General features: G+C 40.1%; 3 protein-coding genes across 4 annotated transcripts in view; 1 reads left to right on the top strand and 2 right to left on the bottom strand.

Moving 5' to 3' along the window:
* LOC137186817 (collagen alpha-1(XII) chain-like) overlaps positions 1-876 on the bottom strand; it is a 14,185-nt gene extending 13,309 nt beyond the window's left edge. Inside the window, exon 1 of the mRNA XM_067595852.1 lies at positions 644-876. Coding sequence (XP_067451953.1) covers positions 644-686 — 43 coding nt within the window. The 5' untranslated portion in view covers positions 687-876. The remainder of the gene's footprint in view (positions 1-643) is intronic.
* Positions 1-17,394, top strand: part of LOC137186609 (coagulation factor X) — a 102,148-nt gene extending 84,754 nt beyond the window's left edge. The window contains exons 1-11 of one of the 2 annotated variants that reach the window (XM_067595668.1): positions 9,154-9,291; positions 10,235-10,309; positions 10,384-10,553; positions 12,567-12,591; positions 13,025-13,138; positions 13,524-13,658; positions 14,121-14,416; positions 14,500-14,614; positions 15,847-16,043; positions 16,118-16,243; positions 16,673-17,394. In XM_067595668.1, the coding sequence (XP_067451769.1) occupies positions 10,237-10,309; positions 10,384-10,553; positions 12,567-12,591; positions 13,025-13,138; positions 13,524-13,658; positions 14,121-14,416; positions 14,500-14,614; positions 15,847-16,043; positions 16,118-16,243; positions 16,673-16,915 (1,494 nt within the window). In that variant the 5' untranslated portion in view covers positions 9,154-9,291; positions 10,235-10,236 and the 3' untranslated portion in view covers positions 16,916-17,394. Of the gene's footprint in view, positions 1-9,153; positions 9,292-10,234; positions 10,310-10,383; positions 10,554-12,566; positions 12,592-13,024; positions 13,139-13,523; positions 13,659-14,120; positions 14,417-14,499; positions 14,615-15,846; positions 16,044-16,117; positions 16,244-16,672 lie in introns of those variants that run through there. The other variant, XM_067595667.1, reaches the window with a different exon arrangement.
* Positions 17,395-17,454: 60 nt separating this feature from the next.
* Positions 17,455-21,192, bottom strand: part of masp1 (MBL associated serine protease 1) — a 32,248-nt gene continuing 28,510 nt past the window's right edge. Inside the window, exons 14-15 of the mRNA XM_067595664.1 lie at positions 20,875-21,063; positions 17,455-20,332 (exon numbers count right to left, since the gene is read on the bottom strand). Coding sequence (XP_067451765.1) covers positions 19,871-20,332; positions 20,875-21,063 — 651 coding nt within the window. The 3' untranslated portion in view covers positions 17,455-19,870. The remainder of the gene's footprint in view (positions 20,333-20,874; positions 21,064-21,192) is intronic.

Here is a 21,192-nt window from a genome sequence, read left to right as displayed (position 1 = left end):
GATCATTAAATCCTAAAGTGAAGACTTGGTTTAAAGTTAAGGTTAGGTTAGGGTCCGGTTAAGATGACATTAGGTTCAGGTTATGCCAATGTTTGGTTTAAGTTAATGTTAGGTTAAGTCTACATGAAATGAATGTAAGTTAATGTAATGTCCTCATAAGTGATGGAAACACAGCTGCAAGTACAGTTCAGATATTTTGCTACTTTACTTGAGGTTAACTCGACTACATTTACAGTTTCTGACAGCTGCAGTTACTTCTTACTTTGTAGATTTTACAGACAAAACATTTTTCCAGAAACTCAGTGAAACAAACTTGTTTTAACTGGATGACTGGATGCATTTTTGTCATCATACAAAAGGTTTAGAAAATGGTTTTATGAGTTTGAAGTGATGAAAAATGATCTTAATTCATGGAGAATCATCAAAATCCAACTTATTACAACATACATGTAAACACATCAGTCATTAAACTCTGTGAAAAGAACCGATGTGAAACTATCAGGACTGAACTGATACTTCACTACTTTTTACTGATAAATTTTACATCAGTGAAGTTTGGATTGTAGGTTTTTGATTTAAAATCATTATTTTTACAAAGGAGTTTTCAACCTTTAACATGTTCATCATGAAAGCAGAGTCCTACCTGAACTCCACAGCAACACCAACACCATCAGCAGGTGATCCATGACCAGGTAGACCGTCTGTCTCTGTCTGACGGACTCGTCAGCTCTCTTCCTCTAATAAAATGTTGCTTCATCTTTTATCTCCTCATCAACACGGAAACACACTCAGCCTCTTCTCAGAACTGATGCCACTAGTAACCTGTAGACTAAAGGGGAAAGTCCTAAAAATAGCTGCCCAGTTTTTTCTTATTATTCAAAGTTGAAATCATGTAATTTAAAACAAGAGTGGCAGCAGTACCAGTGCAACATTTTATTAGTTGACGGACTCGTCAACTAATAAAATGTTGCTTCATCTTTTATCTCCTCATCATCCAGCAAACAAACTAACTGATCAGCCTCTGTTGCATTTGTATCTGTGTGAACGTGGGTTTTCTGTCACAGATAATATATCCACATACAGATCACATGTTAACAGCAGGTGGGGATGAGTCCTATAATCCACAGAGACAAACACACAGCAGGATGTGTTTCTCCTAAAAAATATTAACTCTGATTGTAAGGAACAGCTTCTGAGAATTAAGAGAATGAGAAATGGAGGTTTCATGATGAGAAAGTGTCTAATTCACATAATATTGCTGTAACTGTGTCCAAAAAAACCCATCTGCATGATGACAGTTTGCTTTATCTGTCAGTCACATGATGAAGCAGGTCAGGGTGGTTACTGCTAGCAGCATCCTGTCAGAGAGAAGAGACTGACGTTAGACATAAACACATGAAGCTGATGAAGAGATAAAGGATGGAAAGTAAACACCACATATGATTAAGTGAAGAAGAAATGATGACATTTCCTTAAAAAACATGTTCAAGTCAGATAAGAGTTTCTGTGAAACTGCTGCAGACCACACTGATGACTTTAACTGACCTTTTTAAAAAATATACTTAAAGTAGAGATGAAATGAAAATTGCCTTTTTAAGCCTTTTAGATCACATCCCCAGTCATATTGTACACCTATTCAACAATATACCAAAAAAGAACATTAAAAAAAACAATTTCTTTGTATTCTTATGTGAAAATCAAATCATGTTTTCTTCCTGTGAAAGAAAATATAACGTGTGCTTACATAGGCTTGACCAACCAGTTTCAGTGTGTGTGTGTGTGTGTGTGTGTGTGTGTAAGGATATAGAGGGGAGATATAGCAGAAAGGACAAAAGAGAAGAAGAAGAAGAAAAGAGGAAAAGAAAGAAGAAAGCTACAGGGCTGTTGGGGGGCATCTCTGGTTGGGTCTCAAGGATAAAGGGGCACCAGGGTGAAACTAGGATGCGTCGGGACAGTTGGGCCGGGGCAGAATTGTATTTATTATTTATTTTTACTCATTTTTATTTAAGTCCTAGTTATTATACTCCTCTTTCTCTCCTCCTCGCCCTTCCTTCCTCTCATTGCTCACAATGCTAACATTAGCATATTTTATTAGTTATTAGCTTTGAGGGTATTTGGTCATAAACCAAAGTGGATTCATTGTCCTGATGGAGGTGCGGGTAACGTCCTCCAGCTCCTCCTGGGGGATCAGAGGCGTTCCCAGACCAGATGAGATATATTCTCTCTTTTTACCTGTTGGTTGGTGTTTATCTTCAGCCTGGAGTCCTGCAGAGAAAATCAGAAAGTCAGTATTTATATTGGTGCAAAGCTGTGAACTGAACAAACACTGTGAGGATTTCCAGCAGCTCAGAGCTCATCTCAGTGAAAACACACAGATTATTGAACTCACTCAGGAATCATGTGACCAGTTTACCACTAACCTGCAAAGCCACAAACAACATATGTGGACCAGAATCTGACTTTTACATTTGTTTTACCAAATATGCTACAGACAAGTATAATTTGTGAGTGGAAATAACAGGTTAAATCTTCAGCAACTAGAAAACTGAGCTAAAAACCAAGTCAGACTAAAGTGTTTGCTCTCTGGCTTGGAAACCTGGAGACTCTGGAAGAGAGAGACAGTCAGCTGGACATCTAAAGTAATCCTGTTTTCAAACCTATAGTTGGTTTGCTCTGGTCTGAATCAGTTAATCAGCTAAAGTTAAATGTAGTTACTTTTTCCCCATGAGCTGTTAAAATTAATTTGAACCGACATCTGGAAATAAGTTTGTTATTCCACATTAATAAGGCATTAGCTGAATCCAACCCTGGGAAAAAAACAAACAGCTAAACTCCTGCTGAAGCTAGTTTAGCTTAGCTTAACTTAGCTTAACTTAATTTAGCTTAGCAGAGTACCAGTAGCTCCCATCTCAGCTTATGACTCAAGTGGAAATTCATATGATTTTGTTCTTGTTAAGTTAATTACATGAATGCATTAAAATATAAATTCATTAAACCTGTTTCAATGTAATATCACAAATGGTTCATGAACAGACAGACACAAACAGAGTCAATATGATAAGAAATATAAATACAATGATGTTCATTTTTCCCTAACAAAGGGAGCAGAAACATGTTTTCGTAGATATTACATGTGTCCCTCACATTCCTGCAGATTGTGTAAAGGTAGACTGCAGTTTGAGATACTCTCGTTTATTTTGGGGTGAAAATAATCCTCGTAAAAAGACAAAAGAAATGAAGGAAAAACAAACATCTCTCTTTGCCTGGTCAGTATGAAACTTTAAAACCTTTTCTCTCGACCTCACTGCTTCTACTTTCTGCTTCTTCTTTGAAGAGCAGCAGATGAGACGAACACATGAACACAAGCTCAACAGACGCTTCATACAGACTTAAAGGAAACGTACGGTTTCATTAAAACTGCTGTTTGTCTAACATGTTTGTTTCCTCTCTGATCATCTGACTGCTCGTGTTTCTGACCTATCAGACATCTTTTCAGTGATGTGACCGTGTTCACAGATCTCAGATATTAACTTGCTGAGTAATATGTTGTTATTACTGATAGAAATGATGGACAAATATATGAAAATAAACCAGAATTATGTTTTAGTGCAACAGACCGGTTCAGATAGAGTTAATGCAACACAGCAGCTCTGAATGACTTCAATACCCAGAAATCCTGTGTGGTGACATCACATGACCACTGAGCTGTTTAAGGACTGTGTGTGTGTGTGTGTGTGTGTGTGTGTGTACTTGTATTCCTGTTGTTATGGGGACAAAAATCAAGTCCCCATAACAAATCATTAAATCTTAAGAAGTTTGATTATTTTAACACTCTTTAAGCGATGAAAAGGAGAAACTGGATTTTAAGGGGTTAAGTGTAAGAAACAGTTTGACAGAGTTACAGGAAGCGGCTCAAACACGTATATTTGATAAGAGAAAAAAGTGTTTCGCAACCATCAGCCCTGTACTTGAGAAGCAATGCTCTGCTGTTGCCATGGTAACAGAAGTATAATCTCTAATCTCACATCAGATACTCATCAGTTAATTTGTCCTCAGACACTTTCCTGTGACAGAAAAAACATCTCAACTTCATTTGGCTCACATTAAAGCATGTTAATAGCCTTTATTATTAAAAGTGTGTGTGTGTGTGAGTACTTGGGTAAAAAACTCAAGTCCCCAAACCGTGGATCATTAAATCCTAAAGTGAAGACTTGGTTTAAAGTTAAGGTTAGGTTAGGGTCCGGTTAAGATGACATTAGGTTCAGGTTATGCCAATGTTTGGTTTAAGTTAATGTTAGGTTAAGTCTACATGAAATGAATGTAAGTTAATGTAATGTCCTCATAAGTGATGGAAACACAGCTGCAAGTACAGTTCAGATATTTTGCTACTTTACTTGAGGTTAACTCGACTACATTTACAGTTTCTGACGGCTGCAGTTACTTCTTACTTTGTAGATTTTACAGACAAAACATTTTTCCAGAAACTCAGTGAAACAAACTTGTTTTAACTGGATGACTGGATGCATTTTTGTCATCATACAAAAGGTTTAGAAAATGTTTTTATGAGTTTGAAGTGATGAAAAATGATCTTAACTCATGGAGAATCATCAAAATCCAACTTATTACAACATACATGTAAACACATCAGTCATTAAACTCTGTGAAAAGAACCGATGTGAAACTATCAGGACTGAACTGATACTTCACTACTTTTGACTGATAAATTTTACATCAGTGAAGTTTGGATTGTAGGTTTTTGATTTAAAATCAATATTTTTACAAAGGAGTTTTCAACCTTTAACATGTTCATCATTAAAGCAGAGTCCTACCTGAACTCCACAGCAACACCAACACCATCAGCAAGTGATCCATGACCAGGTAGACCGTCTGTCTCTGTCTGACGGACTCGTCAGCTAATAAAATGTTGCTTCATCTTTTATCTCCTCATCATCCAGCAAACAAACTAACTGATCAGCCTCTTCTCAGAACTGATGCCACTAGTAACCTGCACACTAAAGGGCAAAGTCACAGATTTTAAGATATCAGCCATTTCTTCAACATCCTCACATTACTTTGAGTCTGCAATAGTTGTTTCTGTTGCATTTGTATCTGTATGAACGTGGGTTTTCTGTCACAGATAATATATCCACATACAGATCACATGTTAACAGCAGGTGGGGATGAGTCCTATAATCCACAGAGACAAACACACAGCAGGATGTGTTTCTCCTAAAAAATATTAACTCTGATTGTAAGGAACAGCTTCTGAGAATTAAGAGAATGAGAAATGGAGGTTTCATGATGAGAAAGTGTCTAATTCACATAATACTGCTGTAACTGTGTCCAAAAAAACCCATCTGCATGATGACAGTTTGCTTTATCTGTCAGTCACATGATGAAGCAGGTCAGGGTGGTTACTGCTAGCAGCATCCTGTCAGAGAGAAGAGACTGACGTTAGACATAAACACATGAAGCTGATGAAGAGATAAAGGATGGAAAGTAAACACCACATATGATTAAGTGAAGATGAAATGACGACATTTCCTTAAAAAACATGTTCAAGTCAGATAAGAGTTTCTGTGAAACTGCTGCAGACCACACTGATGACTTTAACTGACCTTTTTAAAAAATATACTTAAAGTAGAGATGAAATGAAAATTGCCTTTTTAAGCCTTTTAGATCACATCCCCAGTCATATTGTACACCTATTCAACAATATACCAAAAAAGAACATTAAAAAAAACAATTTCTTTGTATTCTTATGTGAAAATCAAATCATGTTTTCTTCCTGTGAAAGAAAATATAACGTGTGCTTACATAGGCTTGACCAACCAGTTTCAACCAATAATATCATGACATCTATCTTTCAACCAATCAGCATAGAGCTAAGATTCACTACGAAACGCCTACTTTTTAATGTTCAAATCAAATTCCTCCAAACATTGCGTCCCGCCTGTTTATCCTGTTTCACTTGTGATATGTCACGATATGGAAGTTAGACACTTTGGAAATGCCATTTCATCTGGACAATGATCGTTATCCTAGTGACAGTCATTTAAAGGTTTATTGCTTTGTCAGCCATGATGTCACTGGTGTGTTCTTGCTACATGATTATGGGAATGATGTGACTTTCTCCAAGATATCACTGACCCTTTCATCTGTCCCAGCGGTTACCATCACTGGACTCCAAGCCATCATCAACACTGTATTCTCCTGCTGCTGGCTAGCTGGACTCCTCTGATTTTTATCTCCAGCTTAACTTTTCCATAAAAGTATATAGTTTACTTTTGAGTAGTTTGTCACAATGGTGTGGTCACTTTTGGTCTGCCTGATTGTGCTTTGGATGCAACTGATCCAGTTTCTGCAAAGCATTTTAGAGCTCCTCTTTGCTTAGAACAATTTGACTAATGACACCTTCACTTAGCTCTGATGCCATGCTTCCTACCATCACAATGCTACTTAGTAAGCAATGATCTGCTGGAAACTCGAGGCAGCCATATTTATAACAGGTGAACACTGGCTGCAGGTTGAGTTACTTGAATGAGCCTCTGATGTGTAGATCTGAGTGTCATCTGAACACTTTGATGGAAGAGACACAACTCAAGGAAATCTGACCTTTTTTACAAAGGTGTTAAGTTGGTCAATGCCACATATTGGCTTTAATTTGATTGCTGACCTAGAAATAGGGCAGAATCTTGTCATGTCATAACTTGTTTTTAAATGTTTCTGAATCCTCAGAAATTAGATATTTTCAATGTGGTCTCAGACTTTTGGACCCGAATGTATACATAGAAAACAGAGAGGATAAAATGTGTACATTGTGCAGACTATGCATGAGAAGAAACAAATCCAGACATATCAAAGAAGAAAGAAATGACATGTTTGTAATTCTTGTTTTTATTAAAAAGAGTTTTATGTTAAATTCCACATTTAGATTGTTGATGATGACTGTTTATAGTATACTTCCAAAATTTTTCACTTTGGAGCAGGGGCGTCACTAGTCCTATTTTAGAGGGGCTTTAACTAAATATACATTATTAGTTTAAATCATCAATAGTTTTTTCTTCATTCATTTTTCATTAAAGTCGATCGAATTGTGTCATTGCATCTCTAAATTCACAATGCACCTAAAGCGCCAGGCACTAGGACCTGGGAGAGGCTGCTGCTGCTGCCCCCAGCAGAGACTGGAACGGTAGTCAGAAACCACTGGAGAGACAAGATGATGGCGAAGACTTCACCAATATAAACATCATATACAGAGTGAAATAGTAAGTAGTTACAGAGTGAAGATAACAAGCTCCAATATGAATTTGTAGATAATGATGGTCAATGTAGCGAGCTATCAAGTTGTTACTCGTTTGTTTCTTGCTAACTTTAAGTTTAAGTGAGGAAAAGACGAGAGGATAGACTATATACTATACCATAGACTATACACTAACGTTATACAGTGGAAACTGCTTATATAATCACAGTTACAGTGATCAAAAAGCTCAGGACAGAATCAGTCCTATACAACTGCTGTTTAAATAATTTGCTGATAGTAATCAAATAATCTGCTTACAGTGTTCATTTTGGGTCTTTCATACATGAAAACATGGAGGAAAAAATAAAATTACGGTAACTCTATTTTTATTTTTTACCTTACTCCCATGATACACATGTGATGTTGTAATTAGCGACTGCGGCACCGTTATCAGGGGTGCTGGGTGTGTTTATTTGTAACCACCGTGAAACAAACAGAAAATAATGTTTTCTTCCTCTCATTCACCGGCTTTCACACCACCACTGCTCTCTCTCCTCATTCACTCTTTAGCACGCTCGACCACCGCTTCTCTCTGTCTCTCTGTCTCCCTCTCTCTCTCTCTCTCTCTCTCTCTCTCTCTGTCTCTCTGTCTCCCTCTCTCTCTCTCTCTCTCTCTCTCTCTCTCTCTCTCTCTCTCTCTGTCTCCCTCTGTCTCTCTCTCTCTCTCTCTCTCTGTCTCTCTGTCTCCCTCTGTCTCTCTCTCTCTCTCTCTCTCTCTCTCTCTCTCTCTGTCTCCCTCTGTCTCTCTGTCTCTCTCTCTCTCTCTCTCTCTCTCTCTCTGTCTCCCTCTGTCTCTCTCTCTCTCTCTCTCTCTGTCTCTCTGTCTCCCTCTGTCTCTCTCTCTCTCTCTCTCTCTCTCTCTCTCTCTGTCTCCCTCTGTCTCTCTCTCTCTCTCTCTCTCTCTCTCTGTCTCTCTGTCTCCCTCTGTCTCTCTCTCTCTCTCTCTCTGTCTCCCTCTGTCTCTCTCTCTCTCTCTCTGTCTCCCTCTGTCTCTCTGTCTCCCTCTGTCTCTCTCTCTCTCTCTCTCTCTCTCTCTCTCTGTCTCTCTGTCTCCCTCTGTCTCTCTCTCTCTCTGTCTCTCTCTGTCTCTCTCTCTCTCTCTCTGTCTCTCTCTCTCTCTCTCTCTCTGTCTCTCTGTCTCTCTCTCTCTGTCTCTCTCTCTCTCTCTCTGTCTCTCTCTCTGTCTCTCTCTCTCTGTCTCTGTCTTCCTCTCTCTCTGTCTCTCTCTCTCTCTCTCTCTCTCTCTCTCTCTCTCTCTCTCTCTCTCTCTCTCTCTCTGTCTCTCTCTCTCTCTCTCTGTCTCTCTCTCTCTCTCTCTCTCTCTCTCTTGTTAAAATGAGTTAGCAGCAAAACAACTTGACTGTATTTTGAAACAGCTACAGTAAATAGCAAAGCTGCCATTTCATTACTTTTTTATTCATGTAATAAATATACAAATGTCAGTTAGATGGTAATCTGCATGAGAAATAAAGAAAAAGAAAAAAAATGGTTATAATAATCATCCGATCACTATAAGCTGTTTCCACTGCACTAACTAGCTGACGAGCCATCCAGCCAAAGTGTGAACGAGTGAAAGAGATAGAAATAATGTTACTGACAGCTCTTTACATACTTTGCTTTTATATGCATCTTATCAGTAGACATAGATTGTTGTTTATAATCAGTTAATGTCAGTGAAAAGGTCACATTGTGTTGATCATAATGCAATTTTATGTCCCTCAATTCCTTTTCCCCCCGGTAAAGGCTCAGCCCCCCTAACCCTAAATCTCTAGTGACGCCCTCCTTTGCATTGGAGACCTCATCACCATCATTCCTTTAAATGTTAAGAAAATGATCCTGTTTGTTGTCGTGTCCTGTCTGTGCTGCTGATCTGACGTCCGTGTGTCAATATTTGAATTCTGGTTAATAATCAATTGATTAGCTGCGTCTCTGTCCTCCATTTGATCTGCAAACACACACCAACCGTCCGTCCTCACAGGAGACGACAGGTAGGACTGGTCCACTCACAGCAGAACAGGTTCTGACTCCTCACAGGTTCTCAACCTGTGGGTCACGGGCCCACTCAGGGTCCTTTGATACTCACACTAGATCTCTGGAGATTTTGATATTTGTTTGTTGTGTTAAAGAATAGATTTGAAATGTGGTTTAATTTATAAAAAGTATGATCTAGCCGGAGGTAAAGTAAACCAAACCTGAAGTCACATGACGACTCATCTACTAATGATTTCTAATGATTTCTGAGGTTGAGATGAAAAGTGTCATTAAGAGTCTTAAACTGTGGTGAGAACTAAACTCAGCTCTTTACCACTAGCAAGAGGAGTGTACAGTCATGGCTGCTGGTCATTAGAGAGAATGCAGGTTTAAGGCACTTCCGCATTGGCTTCACTTTTCGGACCGGGAGCTACCCGCTTGGTTGTTTCCTAAATCTAAAGTGTTTATCCTCTGTATGGTGGCCTTAATAGGACATCTCAGGCTGTCACGCTCAGCTCTACACTGTCACACTTGGTTTAGACTAAATCCAAAAAGTGAAAATGACCAGCTGCGACTGTTGCTCATAAAACTGTGAATTTACAGTTTTACACTTCACTTTTGAACAGATTAAACAAACATGATATAACATGTTGATCAGTGATCTGCTGCTTCACATGTGGCGTGCAGACATGACAATCAATCTGAACATCTGACTCTCTGTTAATCAGCCTCAGCCATGCTTTATTTAGGCCTAGCTGAGCCTAAACAAAGCTGAGCCTAAACAAAGCTGAGCCTAAACAAAGCTGAGCCTAAACAAAGCTGAGACAGAATCACTAACTTAGTGAGAAAACTAAACTTGTTGTTTCCTGTCTGGACCTGTTTGTTTCTGTGTTTCTGTTGTTTTCAGTCTTTGTTGTGAGTTTTGTTCTTCTCATAGATGTGTGTTTGATTTCCTGACAGACATGCTGCCGTCCAGAGCTCTGACCACGACTCTCTGCTCTCTGCTGCTCTGCTCTGCACTGATGGAGTGTACAGGTGAGGCTGACTGCAGGACAGGTAGACAGGTGTAACGATCCACCTGCTGACATGTGACAGTATCTGGTGTTCAGTGTTCCTGCAGCGGTCGACGGCCGGGCAGATCCTCCGCTCCGCCCCCAGGAGGCGTCGAGCCAACTCCATGCTGGAGGAGATATTACCGGGGAACCTGGAGAGGGAGTGTTATGAGGAGAGCTGCTCACAGGAGGAGGCTGCCGAGATCTTCCAGACGCAGGAGAAGACGGTAAGGACGGCAATGTGCTCTAAACTGAGGGTCGGGGGCCTGCAGGAGGTCAGTTGAAACGCTGACAGGGTCTCAGGAGGTTTCACACACTAAATCTGTTTAATATGACCACAGGGGGGCGCTACAGGCTGAAAACTCTACATGTGGTGACTTTAACATTTTGTCTTTATCCAAACAACTTTCAGTCAAACTGGTAGTAGTAGTCAGTACTCCTATGACCTGAAAGGAGAGGGTCACATGACTGATGGAGGGAGCTGAGTATGCACTACTGTTTACTACCGACTGACCTCTGTGCCAACCGTTATAGTGTTGTCTTATAATCCTCACTGACTGTGTTTGCCAATTTTGATTTATGAGTTTCATTTTAAAAATTTTATCGCAGACACATTTCAACAGGAATTTTTTGTTGAAAATCATTTTTGTTGTGTTTTTGTGCAGCAGAATTGAGCTTGTTATTATCTGATATTCTTTGAACAGACATTCTGATCAGAGTTAGTGGAAGTCTTCTGCTGGGTGACAGACCCACACATTACTGAATTTGAAGGAAAATTCTGTTAATAGACCTATGACATAGAAATTCTAAGTAACTTATATTGAAGGGTCTGTCCATCCATCCGTCCATTTTCCAATGCTTATCTGGGACCGGTCGCAGTATCATCAGACTGAGTAAGGAAACCCAGACATCTTTCACCCTGGAAATGCCTTCCAGCTCCTTCTGGGGGATCCCGAGGTGTTCCCAGGCCAGAAAATATATGTAATCCCTCCAGCGCCTTCTGGGTCTGCCCCAGGGTCTCCTACCAGTTGGATTTCTCTGAACACCTCCAGAGGGAGGTGTCCAGGAGGATCCTAACCAGGTGCCAAAACCACTTCAGCTAGCAAGCTTTCAACGCGAAGGAGCAACGGCTCCCCCCAGATCTCCGAGGTCCTCACCCTATCTCGAAGGCTGAGCCCAGACACTCTCTGGAGGAAACTCATTTCAGCTGCTTGTATCTGCAATCTCATTCTTTCAGTCACTACCCAAATCTCGTGACCACAGGTGAGGGTTGGAATGCAGACCGGCTGGTAAATTGAGAGCTTCTTCACCACAACAGTCCAGTACAACGGCTGCATTACTGCTGATGCTGCACCGATCCGCCGATCTGCCCCTCACGCTCCATCTTACCCTCACTGTGAACAAGACCCCGAGATACTTGAACTCCTTCACTTTGGGCAGCAACTCACTCCAAACCCAGAGGGAGCGGTCCATCTTTTACTGGCAGAGCATCATGGCCTCAGATTTGGAGGTGCTGACTCTCATCCTGACCGCTTCACATTCCACTGCAAACTGTCCCAAATAAGGTTATTCTTCACATATCTATACCTCTACTGGTTATTAAACTATAAACAAGACACTATGCTGATTTAAGTTAACTAAAGTCATGTAGTCTGTACGAGCGTGTCTCCACCTTACCTTGGTTACCATAGGAGACAGCCAGCCTTATGAAGACAGAGAGATGTCCCGCTGTGAAACAGGTCATGACCTACTGCTCCCAGGATAGAAAATGACCAGAGAATGACCCATGGAACACAAATACCCTTCACCCCCCTAAATGTGGTTTTCAAAATCTGATAAACTAAATGTTGTCATTATTTTGATGATAAGTATGTCATATTTTGGAGGGAGGTAGGCAACTACAACTACAAAAATTGTTTTTCTCATGTTCATCATTTTTACATTTTAAAATGTTTTGTTGTGTTCAAATCACATTTCACCCTTTTATGAATTTTCCAAAGACAGCGTTCTCTCGGTCACGTGACCATTTTTCTGTGATTTAAAAACTGAGATCATTCTTTTTAATCTTAAATCAAGTTGAGAAAGTGATCTGGGTTTTTCGGGATAGTAGAGTGTAACAGCACTAAAAACTACATGTTTTGGATGTGAGTCGAAACTTGACCAGTGAAGTGATCAGAGGTCTCAGCCAGTAGATGAATCTAAACACTTTAGATATTAACTCTGTGTTTCTTGTCCCACAGCTGGAGTTCTGGTACAAATACACAAGTGAGTACATCATCATCATCGATAATTATCAAACAAACAATCCCAAATGTTCAAATTGATCAAATACTTCACTCTTCAATACTTCTGCTGCTGCTGAGGTCTGAAGATTCCGTCTGATCTGGATTAATTAGAACCTGATAATCATTGATTTAAAACTGATTAGGAGCCATATAAACCTCATCTGAATTTATTTATTCCTGATCTAACTGCTTCTTTAGTGGCTTGTTCTGGAGCTTTTAATAATATCACACAATCCTAAATGTACTTGGATCAAATTTAGATTATTTACACCTGTGTTTGGCTTGATTTACAACATAAACATAATTTGACTGTAAGTCCTGTAAATAAAACGTTAATTCACCTTACTGATGACATCACTGTACCTGGTTGAATGAGTCATGTTGTGTTCGAGTGCTTCCTCTGTGTGTCGTAGATCTGAACCTCTGTCAGACTAATCCCTGTCTGAACGGAGGGATCTGCACTCTGGACCGAGGAGACTTCATGTGTCTCTGCCCGCCTCCGTACCACGGCAAGACCTGCGACTCAGGTAAACAACACACCTGCCTCTCAGGTTACTGTGGTTACTGTGTAAGATTTAAGGCTCTGCTTCAACCTTTGAGTCCAAAACTTCAGGTAGATTTCAACTGGTGACGCTTTCTAGTCCTGAATCCAGAACCTGCAGCGTCCCTCAGGGAAGGGTCCTGGGGCCACTGCTCTTTTTATTTATGTTATACAAATGCAGATAAATCTTTTCTCAAATCAATCTGAGAGAATAATCTGAGTTTTTAGTTACAGTCAGTCAGACGGCAACAAAAACTTCATATGTTGGATGATCAGCTCTGATGGCACTATGCAGCAACATGTCCAGTAAAGCAGCCCTGTTGATGGTGCTTTTACTGTATTATTGTAATAATTGTAGTATGTGTGTGTAGTGGTGCTGGAGTGTCATTATAGAAACGGCGGCTGCATGCAGTACTGCAGAGACCCGGTGGGTGGAGCTGGACTTCAGTGTGGCTGCGCTGAAGGATTCAAACTGGAGGCTGATGGACAGAGATGCTCCAAGACCGGTAACACTCAGAGAACCACCGTTACCACTGTAATCTCTGCACATAAAACTACTGTTACTACTGCACATAACACTACTGTTACTACTGTTACCACTGTAACCTCTGCACATAAAACTACTGTTACTACTGCACATAACACTACTGTTACTACTGTAACTACTGCACATAACACCACTGTAACTACTGCACATAAAACTACTGTTACTACTGCACATAACACTACTGTTACTACTGCACATAACACTACTGTTACTAGTGTAACTACTGCACATAACACCACTGTAACTACTGCACATAACACCACTGTTACTACTGTTACTACTGGTACTGTTAATATTTTTCTCTGAAATTTAATGGAGTAGAAGTACAAAGTAATAGAAAATGAAAAATACACAAGTAAAGTATAAGTACCTCAGAACTGTACTTCAGAACTGGAGTGTTTGTTTTCCTCGTCCTGTGCAGTGGCGTTTCCTTGTGGCCGTCAGCAGAGGGAGGCGTTGTACCGAAGTCGCTCTCTGTGGACTCACTCTGATCAGGTCAACATCACCATGGAGACGGACGCCATATTGGACGGCAACATCACAGAGAGCTGGTTGAACTCTACGCAAGCAGAGGGTGAGATGACAACAGTGAACGCATCCCAACAGAGAGGAGGGAACGAGACAGAGCTGTGGGAGGAGGAGGGGGGAGGAAGAGGAGATGTGGAAGGTCGTATAGTGGGAGGAAACCTGGAGAGACAAGGAGGCAGTCCCTGGCAGGTGCGGAGGATATTTTGGATTAAATCTGTGATTTATTTTCCTTTTTTTACTTTGATTTTTGTTGATGTGTGTGATGTGTTCAGGTTCTGATCCGCAGGTCTGATGGTTATGGTTTCTGTGGGGGGACTCTGGTTTCTGATCGCTGGGTGGTCTCTGCTGCTCACTGCTTCGAGCAGACTGCAGACCACGTTACTATAGGTAACACCACCTGTTCATCTGTCTGACTTTCTGACCTTGGAAGTTAGGACGTTTCGGCCTGACCTTTAAAGGTCTGTTAAAGGGTTCAGACTTGGTTTTCAGATTAAGGTTAGTTCAGTTTAGGGTTGAGATTCGGGTTCACTGAGATTAAGTATTTGTTGTGATGGTTGGGGCCAGGGAATGCAGACTTATCTGAAATATAATAATGGACTATTTATTATTTCTTTACCAAGAGTTTAAAACTTCTCTAAGTCTGCTGTTGCTTGAGAGGTTCTGAACTCTTTTCCAGAGAAATACAGCAGTGTATAAAAACGTATTTTTTCCTTTAGCACTCTGGAATGTAAAAAGAATAAGTAGTTAATTAAACCACCTCTTGTTGCATAATTATGATCTATCTCTGATAACTAAGACTAAAATAGTAACCAGAAGCTGTATTGTTTACAAAGTTTACTGTCAGTAATTATTCTTTTCACTGTGAGAGATTTTGAAAATGTGTTCAGGAAGATAATTTAGATAAAACCCCAACTGATTCCCAGATTGAGATTTTATTTCTTTAGAATAAATGAATAGAAATAAATCTAGTCCACTGTGGTGTGTGAAGAGAGAGGAACAGATGCTGCATCTGGTCCTTCATCCCACATGTTTATTCCTCTATAGCGATTAGTCATATTTATTTTACCCCAGAAGAGGAAATAACAGCGGAGTAGGATGTCTGTGAGATTCTCTTTGCCCCTTCATTATTATCTTAGTTTAATAGTCTTTGTTCCACCTGTGCAGCGTGACGCAGCTGTGAATATTTTTTGATTTCGGGGCCACTAACAGGCACAGTAGAGATGCAATCCTATATGGTTTGTTTATTTCTCTTAATTCATTTCAGAATATAATTGATGTCATTCTTACCATTAATGAGGGCTAACAGCTTATTTTAATACTCATTTGGTCAAAAATGACTCATAGACAAATATCTGTTCAGTGTTTCACTTCAAGACAAATATTTCCTGCTGCTGTTTAATTTCTGGTGGACTGAAAGTTGCGGATTTAAAAAAGTTGGAATTCACACATTAAGATTTAATATCTGGGGGGGCCAATTATATTTAATTAGATGGTGCCATGCACTGTTCACACAGCATGGCAGAGGGGCCAAATAGTTTTGCTGGCAGGCCGGATTTGGCCCACAGGCCACTATTTGCCTACCGCTGGTCTTCAAGAATCATTTTTGCCTCTGTGTGCAGGTGACTATGATAAGCAGCGTCATGATCCAGGTGAGCAGGTGATAAAGATTCAGCAGGTGGTGGTTCATCCTCACTTCCACGCCTTCACCTTCGACAGCGACATCGCTCTGCTCTACCTCGCTCAGCCCGTCGTCAGGGGCCCCACCGCCATCCCCGCCTGCCTGCCTGACGCCCACCTGTCCAAATACCTGCTGAAGGTAATCACGGGATCTCAGATCAATACATCTGTGTGTTCCTGACCAGAGCTGACAGCTTGTTTTTGTGTGTTCAGGATGATAACCGGGGTGTGGTGTCAGGCTGGGGGGTCACTCAGTACCTGGGCAAGTCCTCCCGTTTCCTCAGGAAGGCGGCGCTCCCAGTGGTCAGCTACCAGAAATGCAGCATGTCCACTGAACAGGTGATCAGCAGCCAGTCAAACCTATTTATTTATATGTTTCAAGTGTTTTATATCATTCACATTACAACTTGAGAATAGAAGAAATCCTGATATAAAAATGAAAACAAATCCATTAAAACAAAATAAAAGCAATAAGATAACTCTTTAATGATGGCAGAAGACAGAGATCTTATCATATTGTTATAATATCATATCTTATCCTATCTTATTGTTATCATATTGTATCTCATCGCTATTGTGTCATAATTGTATTATCTTATATTATATTGTATCTTATCACATATATTATCGTATTGTTTTCGTATCATATCTTATTGTATTTTTATTGTTATTGTATCTTATTGTATCGTATATTATCTCATCTCATCTTCCCCTGAAGGATCTGACCTCATCTCTGTTTTTAACATGATGTGTTTGTGTTTGCTGCAGGTGATCACAGACAACATGTTCTGTGCAGGATACCTGAGCGCCAGTATCGACGCCTGCAGCGGGGACAGTGGAGGACCCTTCGTAGTGAACTACAGAGGGACCTGGTTTCTTACCGGCGTGGTCAGCTGGGGAGAGGAATGTGCCGCCAGGGGGAAGTACGGCGTCTACACCCGACTGGGCAACTTCCTGAGCTGGATCAGAGACACCATGAACAGACAGGACCTGAACGCCACGCAGAGCTGAAGACATGTTGAGCACTGACTTCAAGTCTGTCTGCACAAGTCGCTATTAACTCCAGAGAACAAGAAGTGTATTTTACTGAGAGGACAGTAACATATCACTGTGACGTTATTCACTCTGAATATTGAGTGTGGAAGTTCAAGCTTCACTGAGAGATGCATTAGAAGTTCCAAAAAGCCAGTAAGTTAACCTTTGAGTTGAGATTATTTTGTCACAATTGGTGCCTCACCCATGTTTCTAGTTAAAGTCGTAGTTTAGCTCCTGTGCAGTTTGTTTTGTTTAAATGTTTTTACTTACATTTGTGAAGTGATGTGTAAAATACAGAAACTGAATTTGAACTTTTTTTTTCATGTTTAGTTGTGACAAAACAAACTTTCTCAGAAAATGTGACGATTCTTTGCCAAACGTGTTTATTTCAATTAATTTATAACTCTTGATATAATTCATACATGTGAGTGTAAAATATAATAATAACACATAAATGCACAACAGATCATCAAATCAGTGTGACACTGTGTGAGATACATGTGAGGATACATGTTAGTGGAGAGAGAATACAGTCACATTTAGGAGTGTTGTGTCTGAATCTTTTTGCTTTTTGTCTGTTTTTCATATCTGTTTGTCTCATTTTTCTGTTGATAAATAAAAGACAAACATTTTTAAGTCCTGTTAGTGTCCTCTAGTGTCTGTAGAGTTCATTACATCCACAATATGAACAAACTGGAGCTGCAATCGTTAATTGATTAATCGTTTCAGTCATTTTTCAAGCAAAAGCAAAAAAAAAAAAACAACCCAAAAAGCAAATCCTCTGCTTCCAGCTTCTTAAATGTGAGAGTTTGCTGTTTGACATATATAACAATCATTTGAATATCTTAAGATTCTGGACTGTTGGTCAGACAAAACAAGCAAATCAAAGGCTTCACTGGAGACAGTAAGAAATGATAAATGGATTTTTTTCACAGACCAAACAATTAATCAATTGATTGAGCAAATAATAATAATTGAGAATAAAAATAATCGATAGTTGCAGCCTTGAAACAAACATCCTGATGATTTATCTTTTCTTACCAGCAGTGGAGCTAAAAATGTAAAGTTTGTCTTGAAGCTGGCTCTAGAGGAAGGATCATTGGGTCATTAAAATAACACAAGAAGGAGTGTATGAGTGTGTGTTCAGATTAGAGCTGTGTGATATGATGATATACATCACATGATGATACAAAAAGTCTTGTCGTTTCTTTAGTTGTGTCACAAATCAAACTCTATGAGGTGATATTTTTTGTCATTTGGAGGCAGGAAATTTGCCTGAAGGCAACAAAAACAAACATGGAGGAGAGTGAACGCAACACAGAACGGAGAAAGACTCTGACCAGCCAAGACAGAACGAGGAGCTTGTACCTAAAAGACGAGCTACTTCTGTCACATGGACGTGGTTTAGGTATGAAAAGTCTGACACGGACCAGAAACATGTTACATGTTGAATTGAAAATGTATTTTTCTCCTTTTATTTGTAAATAAAAGGAGAAAAATAATCAAATATGATTGAGTAACTTTTATTTCTCAAGTATATAATTTAAAATGTAATTAGAAACAGGCCTCTCCATGTGGTCATTTTATATAAACTATTTATTAATTGAATTTGCAGATCATTTGCTGTATCGTGATTCATTATCTGGATATGAAATGACCTATATCAACTGTATCGGGATATGAGTTTTTGGTTGGTTTAGTTCAGATCTTTGGTGGAATTAAAATAAATAAAAACAAAACAGTTTGGTCATAATCTGCAACTAAAGTTTGAGTTTAACTGTTACTGAAGAACACAATCAGTTAAAATACAGAAATAATCTCATTGGTTGAATCAAACTAGTGTTCATGTTACATCATTTGTTTTTTTTATACCCAGAAAAATATTAATGAATAATTTCAATAAAGTACAGTTCAGAAAACATACTTTATGGATCAAAGAGGAATTATTCAGTAGTTAATATGCTTGTTTGTATATTAACTGCAGTATATTACAGTGTTATTACTGTTTTTCTGACACCAGTTATTTGTCTGTTTTCTTTTAACTAGTTTGTCAGTTAAATACTTAAGTGTAACATTTAAAAAAATATTATTTTAAAGCATTGAAATTCCTTTTTTTAAAATTCAGATGCATACTCTAAAAGCTTTACTTTAAACTGAATACTTACTAATAACTTAATTAACATGATCTTTTTTTTCTACCGTGTGACCACCGGGGGGCAGCGTACAAAATGACAAACGAACTTAAATCCTGCCAGAGTGACAGATTTCTGATGTTTCTGCTGATCTGACAGATGGAAATATGCTGACAGCAACATATACAGTAAAAAATAAAAGCATCAGGAGAGTAAGACTCCATTAAAGCTCATCAGATGTTCTGCTGTAACACAGGTAGCTGCTGCTGTTCTCTTCTTCTCTGTTTTTACACCAGATTTGTTCACATTTAAAAGTCATGTGAATCAGCTGTTAGCAGCTCCTGTCTGCAGTGTAACCTGATGTACTGACAACTATCACTGATCACTGTGATACTGAAGAAAACTTAAACGTGATGATTCTCAGGCAGGTTCTGCAGTTTCATTTTTCTCTAAGTGGATTTATGGAGGTTTCTTGGTGATGGATGTCAGAGGTAATAATGATCCTCAGGGAGTGAGAGTCCTACTGAATGATATCAATATGTGTTTCATGTCTGTGTTCAGATCTGACTGATTTATGACTCCGAGAAGGAGGATGAGTTTTGACTCTTCTTCACCTCACGCAGTATCTTTGCTTCACCTTCAACTCTCCGGCGCCCCCCTGAGGAGGCTTTTGACTGAGTGTCTATTATAGACCAGATTCTGTCATTTCCTCATGGTTAACATGCCGGACTACATGTTGGCTGTTTGACCAGAGGAGGCGTGACGAATCATACGTTCTGATTCAGTTTGTGCTTGACCACTAGGGGGCAGTATGCAGGTGGTTCTGTATCCACTCCACGTATTTAACCACTCGGGTGTAGACTCCGTACACCCTCTGACTCCCGCACTCCTCCGGCCCGCCCCAGGACACCAACCCGAACACCACCCATCTCTGGCTGACCTCGTCCTCCATCACAAACGCGCCCCCGCTGTCCCCCAGGCAGGTGTCCCTCCCACCCTCATAGAAACCGGCACAGAACATGTTGTCGGTGATGTTGTAGCTGACGGAGCGCGAGGCGTAGCTGGCCTGGCACTCGTCCTGAGATACCACCGGCAGCTTGACATACTGCAGGAGGTCAGAGGTCATCCCCAGGTCAGCGGCCGCTGCGGGGTCAGAGGTCAGGGCGGAGGGGTCACCGGAGGTGGACGAGGCGTTGGGGTTGGAGATGCCCCAACCAGCAACAACACCCAGAGAGTTCGGGAGAGGTGTCGGGGTGTCGTCCTGGGTAACACAGAGGTCAAAGGTCAAGAAAGTGTTTACATGATTGTTTCTCTACAAGAAGATTTATTGTCCTCATTTTCTAAAATTGTCCTTACGCTTCATAGATGTCCTCACTTGATAAAAATATCCAACTTACCTTAAATGTCCTCGCTTCAAAAATGTCCCTATTTTCTAAAATTATCCTCACTTGCCTAAAATGTCATCAATCTTAAAAAATTTCCTGAATTAAGAACATGGACAAAGTCAACCCTTTCCAAAAATGTCCCTATATTCAATTCTAAAACTGTCCTCAATCTTAAAAATGTCCTGAATTTCTAAAAATGTCCCAACTTAAGGACAATGCCCTCTCTATCCACAAAAGTTCTCACTTTGTAACAACGTCACTCACTTCAAAAATGTCCCCTCTTCACAGATAAATGATCCCTTTCTGTCCCCACTTTCCTTAAATGTCAGTAAACAGTATTGGCTGTAGTATTTACCATTTACACTATAATCAGAGTAAACAATGTTTCCTGTGGTATTATCAGTAGTATCGGTCCCACCTGTCCGTGTGGTGTTGGGAGACAGACGGGACGGATGACCTCATTCACCTCCACCCTGTCTCTCAGCTTCACCATGGCGATGTCGTTGTTGTAGTTGTTGGGCTGGAAGTTTGGATGGAGAATGATCGCCAACACTGAACGGTTTGTGGCCAGACGTTTGTCTCGGGCGTCATGGAGACCAAGGAAGACCTGAGACACAAAGAGAGACAGTCGGGTGTCTTCAACAACCATCACATGGACCCCAAATAAACTTAGAGAACAGAGTCCGAGGCTTTCTATGAAACATCAGCGGAGGTTTACGTCACCAATATTACAAAC

Source organism: Thunnus thynnus, chromosome 7 (assembly GCF_963924715.1).
Source record: "Thunnus thynnus chromosome 7, fThuThy2.1, whole genome shotgun sequence".
Lineage (NCBI taxonomy): Eukaryota > Metazoa > Chordata > Actinopteri > Scombriformes > Scombridae > Thunnus > Thunnus thynnus.
Note: the sequence above shows the minus strand (reverse complement) of the source record. Positions and strands in the feature narration are given on the sequence as shown.